Genomic DNA, 19557 nt, shown 5'->3' with positions numbered 1-19557 from the left:
AATAGTTACCAATAAACGCAGAACTGAAGACACTTACATCAAGATAATGATGAAATATACCCTTTCCTTGGGTTAGGGGGTATGCAAAAATACTCTTTCAAATTGAGTTACATAATCAGCTCGAAGAATACGTTTTTAAGGCATCATATTAATTAAAAGCGAGATGCAGGAAATTAAAAAACATAAAAGACAACCTTGAAATTACCCATCCCCCGCCTCCCTCCGAACAAAAAATAAACCGTAAAGCTTCACACTTTCAAAATTTAATGAGCTGCTTTGCCGGCAAAAACGTTGTAAGGGAACAGCAGGCAGGCCAAGACCAAGTGCAGACGACTTTTCTCAATGTTTCTTTTGTTTCAAGGTCCATGATGACCTTTCACTCTCATGTCTCTCTCGCTCTCTCTCTCTCTCACTTACTCAGTCTGTCGTTTAATCTCACACCCCGAAAGTAGTCCAATTCCATTTGTAATTGTAAGTGATGGCCATAAGTATCTAGATATATAGAAATTTCCACAGATATTTCCTCATTGTATGCAAAATATGTATAAACAAATTATTTGACCGTAGGAATAACAATACGTCAATCTTTGTCAATTAACCATATGACCCAAATTTCATATCGTATTGTAGAGCAGCCAACGACAGCCAACAGAAATGCAATGAAAAGATTCGACAATGTTTATACCCTTTCTTTCAAAAACAAATCAAAAGTGAATACCCTAGGCTGAACTTCATTTAGAAATTTATTAGAAATTGTTGTCAAGAAACTTGGCTAACAAGTGCAACATCTCGAGTATACCCGTATTTGCCCATTTAACAAAGGGTATAGAAAGCAAAACTGCAACAACATCCAATTGGATTCCATTGACCTAATCAGAAACAACAACGAGTAGTAAGTAAGTAAGTAAGTAAGTAGCAAGCAGGCAACAGACTGAGACAGCCCTCTCCCACCACTTCTCCACACCCCAAAAAACCCCAAACAACATCAGTTGACTGGCGTATACAAATAAGCATGAAAACCTGAAAATGCCAACAGCTGTGGAAGAGACACTGACAGACATACGACCAGGCGACCAATCGACCAATCGACCAACCGTCCGACCGTCGGACGCATGCGCAAATCGGCAAAAGAAATTGCATAAGATCGCCGCCAGAAACTGAAAGCGAAATTGCAACGAAGCGATGCGACAATCATGGGGGACAACAACATCAAATGGGCGGAACCACCATTTAGCCAAAAGGTTGGGGGGCCAAAACCACCAAAAGTCCATAGATCAATAAAAGTTGGCCAATTGAAAAATGTTAAGTACATCAGTTTATACTCCTCATCAGTCAAGTACATTGATGAAAAGGGGCCAAATTCATAACACCTACAAAAATGTATTCAATTTCTGAAAATGTACTCATATCTCCTTTTTGAATACATTCTTGCAAAACCCAAATAGAAATATTAAATATACATAGATTGAGCTACTTTCCCTTACAATAACCTCTAACTGTCTTACCAATTCAAATTAAATAGACATGTCTTCGGTGAACTTTCATTTAGAATTTAAATAAATTTCAATATTTTAAGTTCAATGAAGAAACATCTAACTAGATTTCAATCATCTTTTCGACTCGGGGTTAATTTTAACTGAAAACTGCTTCAAAAGCATTAAGGTAAGCATATATGTAGGTCAGTAGATTGTCGATATACATAGGATTTAAAGAACCATATAATTCCAATATCAATACACTCTACCAAGCGATATCTTGAATGCTAAAACCAGTTGAGAATTGCAACTAAATGTAGCGAATTGCCATATTTATATTATTGTGATGTGCCTATGTGAAAATCTATATCTCAAGCTTTGGGTTTGTTAAAGATATATATATAAAATTTACAAAACCAATAAGAGAATTAGAAATTTATTGATTTTCTACGGCTGGCAAAAGAAGATCGCCTAATTCAAAAAACAATTCGTTTCGTGGAACGGTTTTTAAATAATAAATACCTAAGCAAACCAAGCATTTAGAGTGAAAAATTCTAAAGTCATCTAAGTCGACAATACCTATCACTATGTTAGGTTAGATTAGGCTCAGCCGTTGGACATCTATAAACCAATACTGTTGAAAGATTTAGCTGCATCCTAAAGCAAGATCAATAGATAGGTCCCCAGATGTGTATGGCTAAACGCTACCAAGGCTGGACATTTGATTAGAAGATCCGAAGTGTGCAATTGCGCTATTAGAAACTGAAATGTGTATTTTTGACTTAAACTATTAGCTGTGTGTCGGCCAAATAAGATCAAGATACCAAAAAATGTTTTAAGGATCAAGAAGTTAACTAATTAGGATTGCAAAATATAGAGTGTTATTCTTTGGCCCCCATAGAACACGGGGTTTACGGTCCCAGGAAACACCTAGTTAAGCGAATGTGTGTTAAACGATGCAAAATAAGAGGAGAAGTTTCTGAGAACAAGTCCATAGAGTCTAAAGAAAACTTTTTATTGAAAAAGAGAGATTCTCAGAGAGAGAATATCAGTAAGAGTGAAAGTTAAGGTTATATGAATAAACGACAATAACTCCTGTTCGAGCCGTTCTCTCCTAAATCAAAGTTTGACTAACCTGTTAACTTTAGCCATTTTGAAAAAGTTTACACTACAGAAAAGGCTAACACTGATAGAAAAGTTCAAAAGGCGCTTTTGATTCTGGATTGTTAAGGAAGAAACTTTAAAACTCATTTAAGTTGAGTTAACGAAAAAAAAAACAGGCCGAAGTTAAAGAAATTGACTAAAATCCAGTGAATTCTTTCGCTAATGAGTCTTTCTTGACATGTCCGCATCAGCAAAAGACAGGAATTTAGGAATTGTCCACAATAAAGAATAAACATGATCGAGGTACTATTAGGTTTAAAGTTGATTCAATAGTTGAACTTCATAAGTTGATTTTACCAAAACTTTCCCCACTAAATGGAAAACTTGCATATGTACCTAATATCTTGACCTCAAGTGTAGGTAGTAAATTTAGATAATCTTCCCTTCGAGCAGTATTCAAAATATTTCCCACCTCAGTGCCAACTGCCTGATGGCTATGAAAACGATGATAATGCTTCTTGATCATGATTTGCCACAAAAAAAAAGGGCAAATGAAAATGCACAACTTGAAGCCGCAAGTGGCAATATCAAGTCCATGCGAAAACCTTACATCATCATCAACAAAATGCAGGAGGCGTCAAGCAAGTCTTCACTGCCGGTTACCCAATTAAAAAAAAAGAGAGAAAGAGAGACAAACAAAAAAGACCAAAAGCGAAAGAAAAACGCAAAAAACTAAAACAGAAACAAAGATCAGGGATCTTTTTGCCAAACTGAAGTGGAAGTGGGCCGGCAACGATGACGTTGCTGCTACTGGTAATGGCTATGGCTATGGCTATGACTATGATGATGATGATAATGATGACGATGGTTAAAGTTAGCAAAGTTGATGGGGGGAGGAGTTGGAACGGAGGGTAAATTCATACGCACCATAGCCAAAAAGAGTAACTCAGCACGCGACATCTAGGAAATGACCAGAAAGTAAGAGAGAAAGAAACAGAAATGACAACCAAGTCAGTCAGCTGACTTGGTTAACTAGTTACCACCAGATCCAGTCATTTAGGCGTGGACCAGGTCGGTAGGAGTTTGCGGAAAAGGGGAGGGGGAAGGAGAGTCACATGCGTGTATATGCGTGACAGGCGGAAACTTGTAATATCATATGCACGCCACAATTATGTAATGCTCGAAATAACTCGAAAAAAGAAACAATATATAAACAAAATTCATACAATTGAGAAAAAAGTCTGTGCAGCCAGGCGTGATCTTTGACCATTTCTCTTCATCTCTTCTTAAAGGTGCCCGCCGTGTCGTTGTCTCGTGATTGTAATGTTGGTAATGTTCGTTTTCGACAAAGTCTCGGCTCGCCCTCAGAGAAATTTGCAGCACATTGCCGTCGTAGAGAATGCCGCCTGGGAGCAAACATTGCCGCAACAGTTTCAGAATCCCTTCTATAAGACACCACGTGTCCGAGATGCCTTAGCCCGTTCCAGTTGGTTCGGACCCGGCGAAGAGGTCGTAAGTTTCAAAATTACACACATTAAAAGAAAATACACTGAATTAACTTTGCTTCCACACTTCTTCTAGGTCTATGATCGTCAGGCCGAGAAAATTCCACGCATGGAAATTTACAATGTTTTGTCGCATGCCGGTTTAATACCACGTCGACGTTTTCTATAAGACAACAAAAGTTTCTATACTTAAAAACCATATTAAAATAACATTTGTGTATATCATATCTAGAATGAGAATAAAAAATTGAAGTCATTAGGATTAAGAACGAAACAAAACCAATCAGTCCCCTCAATTTCGTTCTTCTTTGTGTTTGCGTTGTAAAAATAGTTTGTATTTTTCCTCTTGCACACACACAAAAAAAAAAAAAAATAGATATATGTATATATAAAATTTGTTATAACAACTATTAGGTAAGTATTTATCGTCTCGTTTCTAAGCTGATTCATCATCTTTACTCTTAAAACTGCAAATGTATATCCAGGGCGGCAATTCGTTTCAATTTGGCGTCCAACTCCAAGTGGTCACCTTCCAGGCCAAGTTGTCTCTCGTCCAGCTTGGCATTTTGTTCCAGTAGAGTTTTACGCACTCGCAACGATTCCTGCTCTTGCTGCTGTTCCTCATCTTGGGCATCTTCTGCATCGCTTTCATCGCTGTGGGCCAGGCCATTGCCATTTAATTTGCCATTGGTTAGGCCGGCATCGGCATCGTTCCCATTGAGTCTTGTGTCCAAGCTATCGGCAGGCGTTAGCAGGGATTTAATAAACTCATTGCAAATCAGACTCATGGCAGGCATCGTGTGGGCAGACAAATTGACCAACTGTAATAGAGAAATTGAACATTAATTGGCATTGACCTTGATGAAGTTCAAAAACTGTGTTAGAGGCTTAACTCAGGAGCGGTTTAGTCAGCAACCCCAAAAATAAAAGTCATTTCGTGGTAAGACTAAAATACAAACTGTGTTTTCTAAAAGTCTTCAAGTCTCTTATCCCGAACCTTTATACTAATCCTAAAATTATGAGGTCGAGACCAGAATTACATCTTGCGTCAAGTTATAAAAGGCGGAAACATAATAACTCTTTCTAATTTCAAATTGTGATTTTTTTTAAAGGGATACCCCCTTAATCCACTCCTGCTTAGACCTTTTCAGTTTTGTTACTTTTATTTCATTTTTTTGGGTGTACTTGTGAGATTGCGGTTCAAGTTCAGAGCACGACATTGTTAATCACATGATTATATGTAGTTTCAGTTTCGTTTGATTTATTTTGTGGTTTTTCTCTTTTTGTCATTTGTTTGTTTTGCATTCAGCCTTAATAAACAATTCAAGAGCCTCTATTAACCTTCAGTTGCGCATGCGTCTTTGGTTTTTGGCAAACAGGTGAAGTCAAAAACAAAAACCGAAAACAAAAAACAAAAAAGCAAACCAATTGAATTGAATTACAAATCTGAACTCTTTATCCACACTCGACATGATGAACTCTTTGTGTGACGACTGGATGACTTCTCAAGTAAAACTGCTTAATTGATAAATGAGGAAGCGATGGATGAGTCAATATGAATCCGTGGAAAACTACAGACAAGTCTAAGTAGCAGAGCATTCCCCCACAAATTCTCAATTGCAGCTTGCATAAACTGACGAAAACTAGTTTATATTGGTAAGTTACTAAGTAATATTTTTGGAGGGGAAACTATATGCATATTTAGTGTATACTAACTACATAAATTCTATGTAATTAAGGCAACTAGTTAATTAATGGCAGCGCAGCACTAAGGCAAAACCTAATCAAGGGAATTCAACTAAGAGAATTCCCTATAAACTGGTTAAACTTCAAGTATTTTTCGTCAGCATAATCATCGTCATCAGCTTAAGTATAGTAAGTAAAGTGAAAATGTCAGAAGCACGCAACAACAATGCTTGGCACGCATAAACAACAAATTGAACAACAAAAGACCAAGAAGAAGGGGCAGCCAGTTCCACAATACCAAATCATCAAAATGCACAGTGAAATGAAATTTACATAAAAATGAATTGTCCGACTTATCTGACTTTTAAGCCTTTTTCTATGTGTTTCTATTCAAGTCAGAGTTAGCCTAAATACAAAGGTATAACTAAATGTAAGCCAAATCAACTAGATACAGTTGGAGATACTTCTTTTAGGGATCTGAAAACAAAGCAAAGGGCGCAAGGGGCAATCGAACACAGGAACCATTGAGTCAGCGAACAATTTAACATTTGAGTTAAAAAGAATTCAAATCGTAAGCGAGTCAAAAAAGAGTCACTTAAAAAAAAATAAATAAAATTCGAGAAGCAACCAAGGAAGTCGACAACTAAATAAGTCGGTTAACAAAAGGAAATAAAAAGGATTCATTGTACAACTGCACAAATAAATCGTTTAACAATTGAGAGAGTAAACAAGTGAAGAACCGAGCAAGTGAGTGATTAGAAGGGCGATCAGTGTACAACTGAACAAGAAAGTCAGTGAGCACTTCAATGAGTAATCAGTAAGCCCCCAATAAATAAAACAACAATTTTACAAGTAAGTGAATCGAAAAGGAATTAGTTAACAACCGGACAAGTAGGTGTGTGAACAAATGAACAAATGAGAAGAAATGAGTGAGTGTACAACTCAGTCATGAAACAAAATGATAAAAGAAGAGAGCGTAGAAAAGGAATTAGCTTACAACTGAACAAGTCAGTGAACAATTGAGCAGGTAAACGAGTGAGTCAGTGAACAAATAGGTGAATAAGGAACAAAACAAGTGAGAGAGTACAAAATGAATCAGTTAACAACTGAACAAGTCAGTGAATAAGTGAGTCAGAGCTGAACTAGTGAGTGGGTCAAAAAGGACCCAGTTCACAACTGAACAAGGGAGTGAGTGAAGAACTCAGTCTTGGAACAAGTAGGTAAAAAAGGGAGTAGAAAGGAATCAGCTTACAACTGAACAAGTCAGTGAACAACTGAGTTGGTAAACGAGTGAGCCAGTGAACATATAGGTGAATGAAGAACTAAACAAGTGAGTGAATAGAAAAGGAATCAGGTGACAATTGAACAAGTCATTGAACAAGTGAGTCAGTGAACACGAAACTAAAAGAACTGAACAAGTGAGTGAGTCAGAGAGGAACCAGTTCACAACTGAACAAGGGAGAGAGTGAACAACTCAGTCCAGTGTACCAGTGTAACCAGTGTACAACTGAACAAGTCAGTGAACAACTGAACAAGTGAGTGAGTCAAAAAGGACCCATTTCACAACAGAAAAAGGGAGTGAGTGAACAACTCAGTCATGGATCAAGTAGGTGAAAGAAGAAGAAAGAGTCCAAAGCTGAATAAGTTAGTGAACATTTGATTAGGAACCAGTGTACAACTGAACGAAGTATGTGAATTAGTCAAAAAAGAACCAGTGAAAGAAGGGAGTTGCAAATTCTCCTTCACTCAATCATGAATGACCAAACACATAATGGTGTAACTATGATGAGTTCTGAATTTCATCAGATTTAATGAATTTTTGAATAAATACGAATAGAAAATGACAAAACCGCTTAACATTTTGATGCAACATTTGCAAGCACTTGCAACCCACTGTGCAATTGTGGGTGGAAAAGAGGGCGTGTGGGTTATTCAAGTAATTTGGAGCTGCTGCTGCATCGACAACGACTATGCAGCACTGTTAGAAATGGAGAGAGAGAGAGAGAGAGAGAGAATGAACGATGAGAAGTTCTCCAGTTCTCAGCAGTTCTCTTGGCTCGGCTGACAATAACAAACCGAACTTTATGAGCAACTATTCGTCGTTCTGTTGAGAATTATGAGAGCAGGGCACGCACTCGGCAACGATGTGGAAGCGGCACATATAAATGCAACAACGAGCAGCGACAGTTCAACACTTTACAAACGGCAAGCAACCGGAACAGAGCGAAGCGAAGTAAAAAAAAGAGCGAACCAAGAGCCAATACAACAAACAAAATAACAAAAAAGAAAACACGACGACGACGACAGCGTTGAGAGTGAGCTGAGTGCCGTTTGCCGGAGCCGTAGTCCAATAAAAACGGAAGCGCGTGCCGCAAAAGTTTACGGAAATAAAAATATAACAAAAGTTCAGGGCAAGCACACACAAAGACAATCAAGTGTACAACATTCAGTTATTAAAACAAAATAAGGAACCAACAACAAAAAACCTATAAGAAACAAATAACAATTTAAACAATCCGCGGAGGAGTAGGAAGAGGAGCAGCAGCAGCAGTGAAAATGTGGCCCAACTTTATGGCTGTCATTTCCATGCTATTCCTAGCACTCTTTGGCTGGGCTCAAGCTGGACCCGTGCCAATTGTGAATGAGGTGAGTGAGCCACAAAAAAAGGAGAGAGGGAATTGGCACTAAAATTAGAGTTTCAGTTGGGGTTCAAAGTACAGCAAAGGATATTAAATTGGGGCAAGTGAAATACAAGGAAGTAGAAAGAGTGTAGTGTGCACTTGAGTCTTGCAGCATTAATTGAAGAAGTGGGCGAACAAAGTGCAAGCTTAATTAAAAGATTGCTTTCTAATTAAAAACACATCATCATCATCATCAGCAGCATCACCTTCATCATCGTCAGGCTGGGCAAGCATGTCTGGGGATCGTTGGGAGCGTTGATAACTATTTTTAGCAAGACAATTCGAAATTTCACGAAAATATACTTAATACTTTGCATTATTTGTCATCATTAGCAGCAGCTTATATTATATAATATTCAATATGTTAGAGCGATACTCTTATCAGCAATGGAAGAATTTAATACAAAACAAGGTGATTAAGATTACATTGAACGGCAACAAGTTTCAAAAGAATGGTTGTTCCAAAGACTTTATTTAAACCTATCCCAAAACCTTTCCAAAATTTTGTAGCATATGCTCGCTTAATCGTTTCACTAGACTGTCGTTGTTAAGTGAGAATGTGACAGTCATATGATTTACATAAAGCAATTGAAAGGCATCCAAAAATAAAAATAAATATGTATCCAGCCACTTTAACAGAATGACGTTATAAATTTGAATACAAAAAAATTATTTAAATTACCCTCGCAAAGTCGGGTGACAACGATAACAATTCAGGAGGCTTGGCCTGCCCAAAGAAGAATAATTTCCAATCTCTGTATCTCACTATCTCTCTCTCTCTCTATCTCCCTCTCTGTGTTTTCTTTTAGCACCAACAACTCATGCCCAAGGTACCACAATGGCATTGTCTACGTTACTTCAAACACGATGTCCTTATGATGCGACGCTGTCGACATTTGAGAGTGCCAACGGCTCCACGTCTCGGCGATGTCCTCATACGCAAACGAAAGAAATAGTTTCAGGCGATCAACTATCGCCAACAACTACAACAAGAACAACTGCACACGACTGAGCAACAACCAAAAGATGAACAATTATTATTATTACTACAACTACAACAAGATTTATAAGCAAACCAAAAAATCAAAATAACAAGACCAAAGCTAAAACAAACTCTTCGATATATATACAAGCATCTATTCTAATATACCTACTAAAAAAAATTTATGGTAATTTAAGTGTAAGCCTAACCAATTGTACTTCATAGCACGTAAGGTTTCAATAAACAACCAAAACAGGACAACGAAAAGGCTTTAAACTTTTTAACCCATTGAAAATATGTACGAACTTTTAATTAAATTGACGGATCAGAGAATCTTTGACGATCTATCGTTTTATAAAATTTCATACACAAATCTTTTCAAAAAACCAAAAATGAGATAAATGAGAGAAGTCTCTTTGACGAATCCTTCTGAGGACTTGCTTAGAATCACATTTTGTATGTTGCTCGATACTATTTTGAGTCTCATTTTAATCAAGTACAAAAAGAGTGATTTTTAGTGAGAGTGATTTTTTAAATGCTAGATAGGAAGTATGAATTTTCATGATTAAACACAAGACTTAAAGTTGTTGATAAAATTTTATCAAGCCGCAACAAAAACGGAAAATGAATTAATCATGCCAGAAATATTCAAGTAATACAAAGTTTTGAGGCTCGTTTTCAACCTATGTATATACATAGATCGCGATACTGTTTAAAGTGAAACCAAGTCTAATTGTACAGTCTATCTATCAACTGTAAGCCATCACGTTAGATTCTCTCCTAATAAAATAAAGCTAAGCAAACATCTGGATATCTATCCTTCAGCGTTTACAATACCATGCAATGCCTGTATTTTCATCAATCCATATAAATCCGATGGACAGGCAGGGAGACTTCTACCAATGCTTACACTATTGACGGTTAACAGGGACATTTTCATGAAAGCGATTTACAACTTTACAATATTGACGACATTTTCAACCTCATAATATTGACGATAGAAGGATAGGGTGAACCTTCACCTATGACAACAATACTGACGTTGAAGAAGAGATATTTTCATTTGTAGTTACAAAACTGACGTTAGAGCTGCGACAGTTTTATCTTTGCTTAAAATAATGACAATGGATAAGCGAAAGATTTATAGACACACAAAACTAACGGAGATCATCGTTACAAAACCGAGTAGGATCGATTAAAAACCAGAGTGTTTGACTAATTTCTGGTTGGTATTCGAGTCATTGATGTATTCAGATGTAAAAAACAATTACTCGGATTTGTTCATAATAAAGAACGAAAGCTATGGCTGATTCTTGAGCATTTCCTATCTATTCATATTTCGTTTTTATTTTATTTTTTATTCTTGATTACTGAACATTTGAAAGCTATTATTTTAGCTTTTACAAAAACGTAGAAAACGTTGTTCTTCTTCACGAACATCAAAGGACCAGGAGAACTTGGATCTTTGGGAAACTTTTTTTTATCCTATATTAATCTTTAAATCTCTGATATGTGCTAAAGATTGATGTTTTAATAGTAATATAATTTGAAATCACGTCTGAGTAGACAATTGTGGAAAAATTATATCAATTTGGCATACTCGAATGTTGGAGTGTTAAAAAATACAGCACTTACTCGTGGAAGTTCCCAATGGCAAATCCTCGAGAAAGGAAACGAGAATTCAATTTTGAAATATTCTTAGCCTGCTTATTAACGTCTGCTTAAAATTGTTTTTCGAAATAGAAAGATGTAAATGACTGACTCTAAACGCCCGTGACCAATACTCGTATTGTTAGTATACAGAAAGATATATAAATCCTTAAGGAATCGAAACATACCGCATTGACAGCACTATGTGTACCACGTCCCACTATCAGAGGACCGCTCTTTTTGCCGTTTGCTGCGTCCGTGGAATTGCTGCTTGCTTGTTGTTTGATTAGATAGCTTCCGAATGTTGCGTGCTTCAATTGGCTCTCCGTGCCAGAAGCAGCTGAACCGAATGATATTGGTGCCGGGGCGTCATCCGAAGGACTCTGGCCGGGTTCCGCAAAATAGACAATCTCCTGGTTTTCTGTAAGCATCAGCAAAGTGGATTGCGCCTGCCAATCCAAATTAATTGAACTCTGTCTGGGTTGACGTCGTGGCAACCAAACCAAACCGCTTGTTTTGGGTATATTGCTGCGCTGATAGATCGGCAATGGAACATTCAGTTGGAAGACATGCACTGAAAAAATGGAAAAAAATAAACGTTAAAAAGATTAGAATTGAACAAGACTGTAGACAGATTTTTACGGTTTTTAGAGTTCACCATCTAGTAATTTGTAAAAGAAAGCAGCTTTTCGAGAAATTACAATTTCTTTCAAATAACAACTTCTTTTTCCGTCGTAGCCAATCAAATTTTAGCTTTAAAGCATTCAAATGAATACTTTTTTAGAGTTTTGAAATTTTGAAATTAAATTTCATAAAATTTATGATTTTAATAATTCATTTCATTGAATTTTGATGAAGTTTCATTCAGGTATGTATCGAAAAGTAATCTAAATTTCAAAAGCGCTTTTCTCGAGACTATTTTCTTACAACTGTTCAACATGATATCTCGAAACCGACTTATCCGATCGTTCTGATCATTTTTATCATATATTCATTCAAAGTCTCCGATACTTATATGATACGTCTCGTAAATAGCCAAAAAAAATGGGTTTTTAATAAAATTTTGTTTAAAGTCGTTTGGAATTTTCGTTTCAAATATTCTAGACCAAATTTAAATGCTATTTTCATTTTTGATTAGATAACTTAGTCCACTGTAATAAAGTTTTCGACATTAACGATACTTCGATAATACGTGATTAAAACTTCAAACTTTAAATCAAAACAAAAACAAATCTCTAATGGGTTCCCCTAACTAGGCATAGCTTTGACTTAAAAACAGAGTCAAATGAACCTCTTATTCTCGGTTGACTAAGGCGCCGTTTTCTCTTATAACCTAATAAATTGATTCTGTAAATCCAAGTTAAACTTATTTCTATAACTTACATTCATCATTTTTGGTGATGACAGCTATTAGATTGGTGAGAGGATCAAAGGCCAATTGGGTTACTGATAGTTTTAGGCCCGCCTGAACACGCAGTGTCATTAGATTCCAGATGATTACTCTGGATTCTGTGCAAATGGCCACCAGATGAGCCTGAGCGCCGGCTCCAAATTGCACATGAGAAATCTGGGCTAAACCTTGTAGAGGAGCTGGTGGAACTTTTGGTGCTTTCCCTTTTTGTGTCTGACTGGCAGGCGGCTGTGACGGTTTCGCAGTTTTCGCTTTACTGTGCTCATCTAATTGCAAAGTGCTAAATAGAGGTAGAAGGTCCTGTTTGACCACCTTTTCGTATTTTTGGCGACGTCTGATTAGCTGGTCAAGTTGATGTTTCGCTTTGAAGCGATGTCTTTGCTGTAGACGCAGCAAACGTGCATCCATCTCTTTTATTCGTTGGCTGGGAGCCAGACAGCGTTGCAAATGTTCCACCAGACGATTTCGATGGGTCTCTGAGACGGAACATTGAATGTCAAAGCGGCGTAGAAGTTGCAACTTTTGATGCAAGCTCAATTCCGACATTTTCATGATGTACTTATATACAGACTCCTTGCGCGTGTCCTCGGGAACTTCAAGCCGTTCGGCTGTGATCTTAGGACTGGCATTAATCAAAGTCTTGGCCTGCTCTATCAATTCCGCATCGTTGCTATTTAGCAATGTTTTCAATATGGCCATCAATTGTTGCCTTTGTTGGGACAATTCTTTTCGTGTGCCATTTACCAAGGTCTTCGATAGCCGCAATTGCGCCTTGGCCAGAACACCATCATAGCCGGCGGGACAACTCAGAGCTTGAAGTTGAAGCAAAGAGCGACCATCGTATAGGACCAATGTGTTGCCATAGCCAGCAGCTAGGAGGGAACCATCTTCGGCAAAACAAATTGAACCAATTGTCATTTGCTTATAACTTGTCTGAGCTATACAATTCCATGTGTGTCCAGGTCTATAGATATTTTCCGATGCACTCATTGACCACAATTTGATAATATTATCCTTGCCCGCCGTGGCACAACGCAAGTTATCAACTTTGAACTGATTCGAAAAGACAATGACCTTAAAGCCATGCTCATGAGGCAGATTAATATCGGTATTAAGATTGTAACTAAGGGGAAAAAAACAGAGTCATAAGACTGAGCAACAGGATTGAAGGATAAATAGATTACCTCTGCAATTTTTCATTGAATTTCCAAAATTTCAAACGCACTTCAGCAAAGTTCTCCTGATCATTGTACACCTCACCGGTGGCCATCCAATCAATGTTAAAGGCAGCTCGCGTTACACGGGTATTATAGATGAGTTTATCTGCTTCCGGGCATTGTTGATTGCTTTGCACCACACGCAGCTGCAACACCGAAAGAAATAGATGACATGAATATAATGTCAGAGGAATGGTTTGTCCCACTTACATTGTATAGCAAATTCTTTGTATAGGCCGAATAGAACTGCAGATGACCCGTTCTTCCATTAAGGACTAAGGTATTGGTGCGAGGATTTAGCCTTAGACCAATGGGAAAAAGGTTCTTGCCCGTCTTATCTCTCAAGCCGTAGGTGAAATGTTGTAAAGCCGATTTGACCTCAAATTCCTGGGCACTCAGGAATTGCATGGCATTGTCCTCGGTGCAGACGAGAATATGTTCATTGCCATCACTGATCTCAATGTGACGTATTATGCTGGACATGCGTGGCACAAAGTTACGTTCATCTGGCCTTTCGGCATTCCATTTGACCAGGACTGCTTCACGGCCGGCACTATAGAAACTAGTGCCACTTGGAGAAAAGGCTATACTGGTCACCGGCGTGTGATGCCAATGGCAGATGGCGCTAAATACAGTATCCTGTCTATCGAATAGACGCCACAGGTGAATGCGTCCCATCTGATCACCACTGGCAGCCAACTCAACACCTGGACACAGACGGACACAGGTGATGGGCACAAAGTTCGAGTTACGAAAACGCCAAAATTTCCATGTCTTATAGTTAATGAAGTATAAATAGAAGCCTTGTGCTAGTATGATATATTTAAAGGCTCCTTTGCATACATCCACCAAGGGTGTGCGAATCCTAAAAACAAAATAAAAAACAATTAGAGCACTTGGTATAACCAAATGGTAAACGGAAACCTACTTTAAGCTAAGACCACAATTAACACTGTACTGCTCGCCTGTGCTGGTGTCCACCATAAACCAAGCAACTGACTGACCACTCTTTCGCTTGGCTGTGACAAATGCGCAGGCGGAATCACTCCCTCTATAAATGTCAAGCAAATTGCAGGTCAAAATCTGTGTAGCTTCATCGCCCAGCTGCATCTTTAGTGTTTTTTGAAGTACACCAGTGCGCCAATGCCAGCGTAGCAATTGTCCAGAGGTGGTGCATCCAATCAACAGCTCTGGTTGCCTTAGATCCACTTCCAGGCTAATCAATGGTTCTGTGGCATCATCCAGTTCCCTTGTCAATTCTCCTGTGCTGGTCACAAAAACTTGCACCTTCAGTCCGCATCGTACAAATACAAATCTGTAAGAAGTGTGCCAGTTAGTTAGAGTCTTAATCTCAATCTTTTGTACTAACCTTCCTTGGGCGGAAAAGACAGGCGGATGTTCCACAATGTTACCGCCAGCCAAATGCTGCAGTTCCAAGTGGTCAACGTCGGCAAAACTCATGACTGTCCAGAGGTTGTTCAATAATTGGACAGACTTTGCTTAGGTTTAAGCAAATTAATTTATTGTTATAGAATTTTTTAACTTTTTTTTAAACTATTTCCATATGAACCGCACGTGTAGCTACGACTGTGTTGGTAAGTGAGCGGTCTTTACTTAGCTAGTGTTGAACAGTGTTTGGTTTCTGCAGCAACTGCAGCCAACTTAACATTATTATTTGGCGCCATAAATTCAGATTTAAAATTAAATCGTCGAAAATGTCTTGGGAAACAAAACGACGCAATATAAAATATATTTCTGCATATATTTATTGCTATGAATACTTAAATTATTTATTTATTCATTTATTTTAATGAGCTATGTCGTCCCAGAGAAAATTAACAACAAATGTTATGTTATTTAATTTTTCGAATTTATTAAATATTTTTAGTTTGTAGATAATTATGACGAATTATGAACTTTATTGACTTTGCTTAAAAATAAAAAATAGCAAAGGAAAAAAATCTCAATCTTTAATATTATCAAGCGATCCAGTTCCAGTTCTCTCTTTTATTCATTTTTCATACTGCATCCCTGGTAGACACGCAGGCTCATCAGTTGCGTTAACCAACACTAGTTTAGCAATCTGGCAAATGAAAAAATATATAAATTAACGACAAATTGTTAATGGATAAAGAATTGCCCATCAAACGAGGCAAAAACTAGACGCTTGGGATTGGCGGCAACGACAACTTGAAGAAACGACTCAAAGGAGTTGATATCCACGACACCGCAAAGCAAAGGCCAAAATAAGACACCGGCGGCAACAACAACAAGAGCCAGCCATGACTTGGACCATGGAGAGCTACTTGCAGGCAAGTAGCCGGTTGTATATCTGCCTGATTGTGTTCTCGTGCTGTTTAGGTCAGCTGTTCGTACTGGCCGCCGAGCCATTCCACGACTCCGACTCCAATTCCAATCCTCTCAAGGTGGTTTATGCCGTTAATGCTGGCGGGGATGAGCATACCGATCGGAATGGCATCCACTATGAGGCAGATCCTTTGCGGAATGTGGGCATAGCTTCGGATTATGGCAAGCATCTGTTAATGATCGGCCGTGTTCAGGAGCAGGATGAAGTGCTCTATCGAACGGAGCGGTATCACACAACCACTTTTGGCTATGATTTTCCAGCGGATGGAGATGGAGATTATGCTCTTATTATGAAATTCTGTGAAGTCTATTTCGATGCTCCCAATCGCAAGGTTTTCGATGTGCTGCTCAATCGGAAGCATACTGTGGTCAAACAGTTGGATATCTACGATCAAGTGGGTCGAGGATCAGCCCATGACGAGATTGTCTACTTTAAGATAAGCAACGGACGCCTGCACTACGAAGGCGAGACATCAGATGTGCGAAACGGAAAACTACGCTTGGACTTCATAAAGGGAGCCTTGGATAATCCCAAGATAAATGCCTTTGCCCTGCTCAAGGGTGATATCTCTCAAGTGGCACGTCTCCATGGCACAGAGGCAAGTGAGAGAACATCGGGGCCTATCAATAGGGATGGCAATGCCAAATTTCGAGCAAATCAGAATCAACAAAAGGATCGCGTTGTACGCTCCCAAAAGGATCTGAGCTCCAAAGCAAATGACGAAGATGATGAGTATGATGACGATGAGGATCTTGATGATTTGGAGCCCGAGGAGAGACAACAACACCAGCACGACGAATCGGAGGATTCATTACATCAGCACCACCACCACCAACAACAACAACAGCAGCAACAACACCAGCATCATTCAAATGGAAATTCCAAACGTCCCATTAGTGGTCCACGTCAACCCAATCCATATTCCATGGATGATTCATCCATTTTGCTGCCTGTGTTCATTGCCATTGGCGCCTTTATACCATTACTGTTTTGCCTCTGCAAGCTATGATCCCCATGGGATCGATAGAACTTATAATTCTCTTGGTTGGTTCAGAAACATTTATGCATATACATATATATATATACATATATTGCTTTTTTGTGATTTTTATAAAAGACTTAATTGTATACCCCTTAACGATTAGTTGTGTACATGTTTAGGATCATTTATGTATATTTCTCTATATATATATACAGTGAAACCTCGATATAACGAATCTGAGGGGGATCGCAAAATTATTCGTTATATCTATTGATTCGCTATAGGTACTGAAATGTAAGACCTTAGTCCTTTCAAGGGACTTAACAAAAAATTCGTTATATTGGGTTTTTCGTTATAACGAAGTTCGTTATATCGAGGTTTCACTGTATTTGTGAATATTTGCTTAATATTGCCACAAAACGAAAAGAAACTGAAGCACAAATGTCCTTTGTTCCTTTTTTTTCCCCTTTGTATCCTAACTTTAACAACGGCTATGTAGGCTCGAGTTACTTAAACTTTAGAAAAATGTTCATTAATTTTCAACGAACGGCGATACAATTGAAATTGCTTGAAAAAATTTGTTATTTTTGATTTGGTGAGAAATGAAATAAATAAATAAAAAACCTTGTTTGTTATTGACAAATTAAATTGGTATTTTTAAAATGCAAATTGGGGATGAGAATCGTAAAAACAAAGAATTTCGAATTTTCAGAATTATTTTTCATTGAAGATTGGTAAAATTTCACAGTGTGACAAAATTTTCAAAAATTTATCAATTTTCTTTACAATCTAAGAGCTATAATGTATAAACAAACTAAGAAAAACTATATATGTAGTCGATATTGTAAGGACATCTGTAAGTATCCTTCTAAACTTTAGAATCTAAAAGTCAAACTCCCTTCTTCATGTACAAGGGTGCTCAACTAAATAGGCTTGACTTTCTTTGGGTTTCAGCCTATTCAGTTCCTGCGAATCGGACTACATTATTAGTTTTTTAAATTAAGTTTTCATACTAAAGTTTTTGGGTGTTTTTCATCAAAGTTGACCATTTTCCGAAAAGGGTTTTGTTTTTATTTGCTTCTAACTTTTAAAATATATCATTTCTTTTACAACTTTCTCAGAACGGGTTACAAATGTTAGGAAGACATCTATACCCTATATCCGTCCGTTTCGAAGATTTGAGCCAAAATGTCAAAGAAATCGAGTCTTGACCCATTTTTTTTTACGTTTTCTTTCTCTCATGTTCGTGGAGGGGCGGAAGGATCCAAATAAATTACAAGTGGTTTGCTGGTGCCAATTTCTTCTGGGTGAGCGAGGGATGAAATAATAACGCGCGATAACTTCGGTTAAAAAACTTATGCTTTATTAAATGCACTGGTGGCCGACACACACGAAATGTTTCGGGTTAAAAGTATACAAATTTCGAGATAGAAAATTCTGAAGAGAAGGAACGGGTGTTCGGGTGAAAAACTCGGATTAGATTGAATATGGCGATTTACAGGAGAACCCTTCGTCACCCTCCTCAGTATGACCGAATTCGGTTTTGGGAAAAACCCTACCCCTCACTCTCTGAACATCTCATTTTATTGTTTTTTTTTTAGAAATGGTAACAAACTTAAACTAATATTTGTTTCATTTTTTAAAAAATATGTGTATAGTCTATAGAATATTTTAAAAACAATATTAGCTTCTTTTATAAAACTCTAACATAAATCAATCCCGAAAGATGTAAAAATTTCAATTGGAACAAAAAGGAGGAAAAAATATAATAAAGATTCCTCAAACCTATCCAATTGAGAGGCACTGTACAAATTAGGCATATCTTAAAAAATTGTTAATACAATTTTAATAATTTCTTTAGGTTTGAATAGAGAAATTATCAACACATCAAAAAATATACTCCTTTTTTCTGATATCAAGAGCTAAAGAAGTTAGAATCAAATGAACTTTGAATTTCAGATTTATTGTTAAAAATTTTTGACTTTAAGGCCATTTTACGGCCTTAAATTATGCGAATGACTTTTTTTTAAAAGATTTACATAAAAAAGTACACTTCTTCTTCCATCGAAAGAAATATTTTTATATAAGTTTAGGAATTTATGAATTTTATTTTATGTTCCTTTAAATTTGCTCCAGTATTCAATTTGGAGCCGATTGAAAAACTAAGTTGAATGTTTTTTTTTTGGTTTCTCTGCTTGGCGACATTTTAATTAATTTATTCTACGATAAAACTACACTTGAACTACGATAGATAGTGAATTTAATTTCCCGTCGAATGAGATATTATTCATTGAAATCGGATAAAAATTTAATAATAACAGGTATTTTTCACTTCTCTCCTTTCTTTTGCATAGAGATTTCCGCTACTTAGGTAGAAAAGGACGAGCATATCTAAAACCTTTTCTCAGGGTCCGAAGATGTAAGCTCAATTTTTAAAGATTTTAATCTGTTCTATTTCTATTTTTTGCCAGATCCGAATTTCAAAACATCATCTCA

The 19557-nt window shown here is 37.4% G+C and overlaps 4 protein-coding genes across 4 annotated transcripts; 3 read left to right on the top strand and 1 right to left on the bottom strand.

Moving 5' to 3' along the window:
* Window positions 1-3891: 3891 nt before the first annotated feature.
* Window positions 3892-4253, top strand: LOC137572325 (uncharacterized). Its single transcript, XM_068284074.1, has 2 exons — window positions 3892-4091; window positions 4161-4253. Exons 1-2 carry the CDS (start codon window positions 3903-3905, stop codon window positions 4251-4253), a joined length of 282 nt encoding a protein of 93 aa, XP_068140175.1. The 5' UTR covers window positions 3892-3902.
* A 210-nt stretch (window positions 4254-4463) lies between these two features.
* Window positions 4464-15319, bottom strand: l(2)05287 (WD repeat-containing protein l(2)05287). Its single transcript, XM_068284060.1, has 7 exons — window positions 15081-15319; window positions 14640-15026; window positions 13922-14576; window positions 13679-13857; window positions 12467-13617; window positions 11272-11657; window positions 4464-4905 (listed from the first exon to the last, which is right to left on the bottom strand). The coding sequence occupies exons 1-7, from the start codon at window positions 15170-15172 to the stop codon at window positions 4546-4548; spliced, it is 3210 nt and encodes a 1069-aa protein (XP_068140161.1). The 5' UTR covers window positions 15173-15319; the 3' UTR covers window positions 4464-4545.
* LOC137572299 (uncharacterized) lies at window positions 7976-9476 on the top strand. The gene is made up of 2 exons (XM_068284045.1): window positions 7976-8416; window positions 9261-9476. The coding sequence occupies exons 1-2, from the start codon at window positions 8327-8329 to the stop codon at window positions 9405-9407; spliced, it is 237 nt and encodes a 78-aa protein (XP_068140146.1). The 5' UTR covers window positions 7976-8326; the 3' UTR covers window positions 9408-9476.
* Window positions 15320-15746: 427 nt separating the features above from the next.
* LOC137572259 (malectin-A) lies at window positions 15747-17709 on the top strand. Its single transcript, XM_068283999.1, has one exon. The coding sequence runs from the start codon at window positions 15994-15996 to the stop codon at window positions 17086-17088; it is 1095 nt and encodes a 364-aa protein (XP_068140100.1). The 5' UTR covers window positions 15747-15993; the 3' UTR covers window positions 17089-17709.
* Window positions 17710-19557: the final 1848 nt, after the last annotated feature.

Source organism: Drosophila tropicalis, unplaced genomic scaffold (genome assembly GCF_018151085.1).
Source record: "Drosophila tropicalis isolate 14030-0801.00 unplaced genomic scaffold, ASM1815108v1 contig_3, whole genome shotgun sequence".
Lineage (NCBI taxonomy): Eukaryota > Metazoa > Arthropoda > Insecta > Diptera > Drosophilidae > Drosophila > Drosophila tropicalis.
The sequence above is the reverse complement of the archived record's forward strand: the minus strand, read 5'-3'. Positions and strand labels throughout refer to the sequence as shown.